Raw genomic sequence first — 1,379 nt, forward strand, 5'->3', positions numbered from 1 at the left:
GGCAGGGGGGAACGCGGGCCCGATCCAGCGGCCGGTGGTCCAGGACCTCCACCACGGCCTCCCTCCAGGGCGCATCAGTGCTGGTGGGTGAGATGGGGAGGGTTAGACCCTGGCCACAGCCCCCAGGTGTCACCCTGGCCACAGCCCCTGGGTGTTCCCCCCAGCCCAGCCTGGAAACCCCCTTCATTCTTCCTTTCCTCAAAACACCCTGGAAAGGGAAAATTTTTACCCACCCCGGGGCCAAAAATCAAGCCAAGGGGAAAAGCGAAGCTCTGCCTGGGTGTCCCCAGGGTGTCCCCATGTCCCCTCCCCGGCTCACCCAGGCAGGACATGGTGGTCGACCAGTGTCAGGGAGAGCAGCCCGGCGCGGTGCAGCCCCCCCAGGTCGATCTCATCCCGGAAGATGAGGGAGGTGGCAGGGATGCCCTGTTCCCGCAGCAGGAACGTCGTCTCCGTCCGCAGGGCGAAGTCGGCGCGAGGGATGTTCAGCACCGGGATGAAGGCGGCTCCAGGAGCCGGGGAGGTCTGTGGCCACGGGGGTGACACACGGTGAGGCGTCCCCAAGGCCACCCTGTGTCCCCAGGATGGTGGCCAAGCCTCTCACCTTCGCCAGGAAATAAGCCAGGGCCAGGGCAGAGACGGTGGAGTCCAGGTCACAGGCCTCGTTGCCCATCACCACGTGGATCTCCTGGCGACGCTGGACGTGGTCCTGCCGGGGCAGGGGACATCAGGTGTGGCAGTGACACGTCCCCGTCCTCCAAAACCCCCCAGACTGGTCCCTCCTCCTCTGCCACTCTCCAGGGGACATGCCAGTTGCATGTGTCACCCAGAGATGCCACCCTCTGGCACCCATCTCCCAGCTGCCACCCCCCAGGCTCCTGGCATTCCAGAAGTGCCCTCGGGAGGAGCCCTGGCTGGGATCCATTTCTGAAATGAAATCCTCACGTTTTGGGGCACGTGTGTGAAACCGGGCGCATCGAACCAGAGCAGCCAGGGTGGCCACGAGTGACCACGGCGGTGACAAGGACCTCCCCGTCCCGGGGGACACACTGACACAGCCCCCTTCAGCATTTTAACCCAAACCAAAGTGGTTTTTTTTCCCAAGACGATGAGTTTGGGACCGGCTGCCCTGCCAAAACACCACGTTTCACCCCTTTTTCCTTCTCATCCACAGCAGCAAGAAGAGAGTGACGAGCGTGTCACCCCGAATCCCCGTCCCCGGGCGCCCACCCCGTCTCCAGGCCCTTTTTGGGTGACAATCATTCCATGGCATAACCCAGATCTGCTCCTTTATTCCATATAAGCCCAGGAGGTAAACAAGGAGCAGCCCGTGCTCGGCGGGGGGGCTGCAGGGCTGGCCTGGGGGGGGGCCGGGGGGG

General features: G+C 63.8%; 1 protein-coding gene across 1 annotated transcript in view; it reads right to left on the reverse strand.

The window, feature by feature from the left end:
- Positions 1-1,379, reverse strand: part of PRUNE (prune exopolyphosphatase) — a 13,056-nt gene that overhangs the window by 8,401 nt on the left and 3,276 nt on the right. Inside the window, exons 2-3 of the mRNA XM_010004485.1 lie at positions 605-709; positions 320-525 (exon numbers count right to left, since the gene is read on the reverse strand). Of these exons, the coding sequence (XP_010002787.1) occupies positions 320-525; positions 605-709 (311 nt within the window). The remainder of the gene's footprint in view (positions 1-319; positions 526-604; positions 710-1,379) is intronic.

This window comes from Chaetura pelagica, unplaced genomic scaffold (genome assembly GCF_000747805.2).
Source record: "Chaetura pelagica isolate M959 unplaced genomic scaffold, ChaPel_1.0 scaffold701, whole genome shotgun sequence".
NCBI lineage: Eukaryota > Metazoa > Chordata > Aves > Apodiformes > Apodidae > Chaetura > Chaetura pelagica.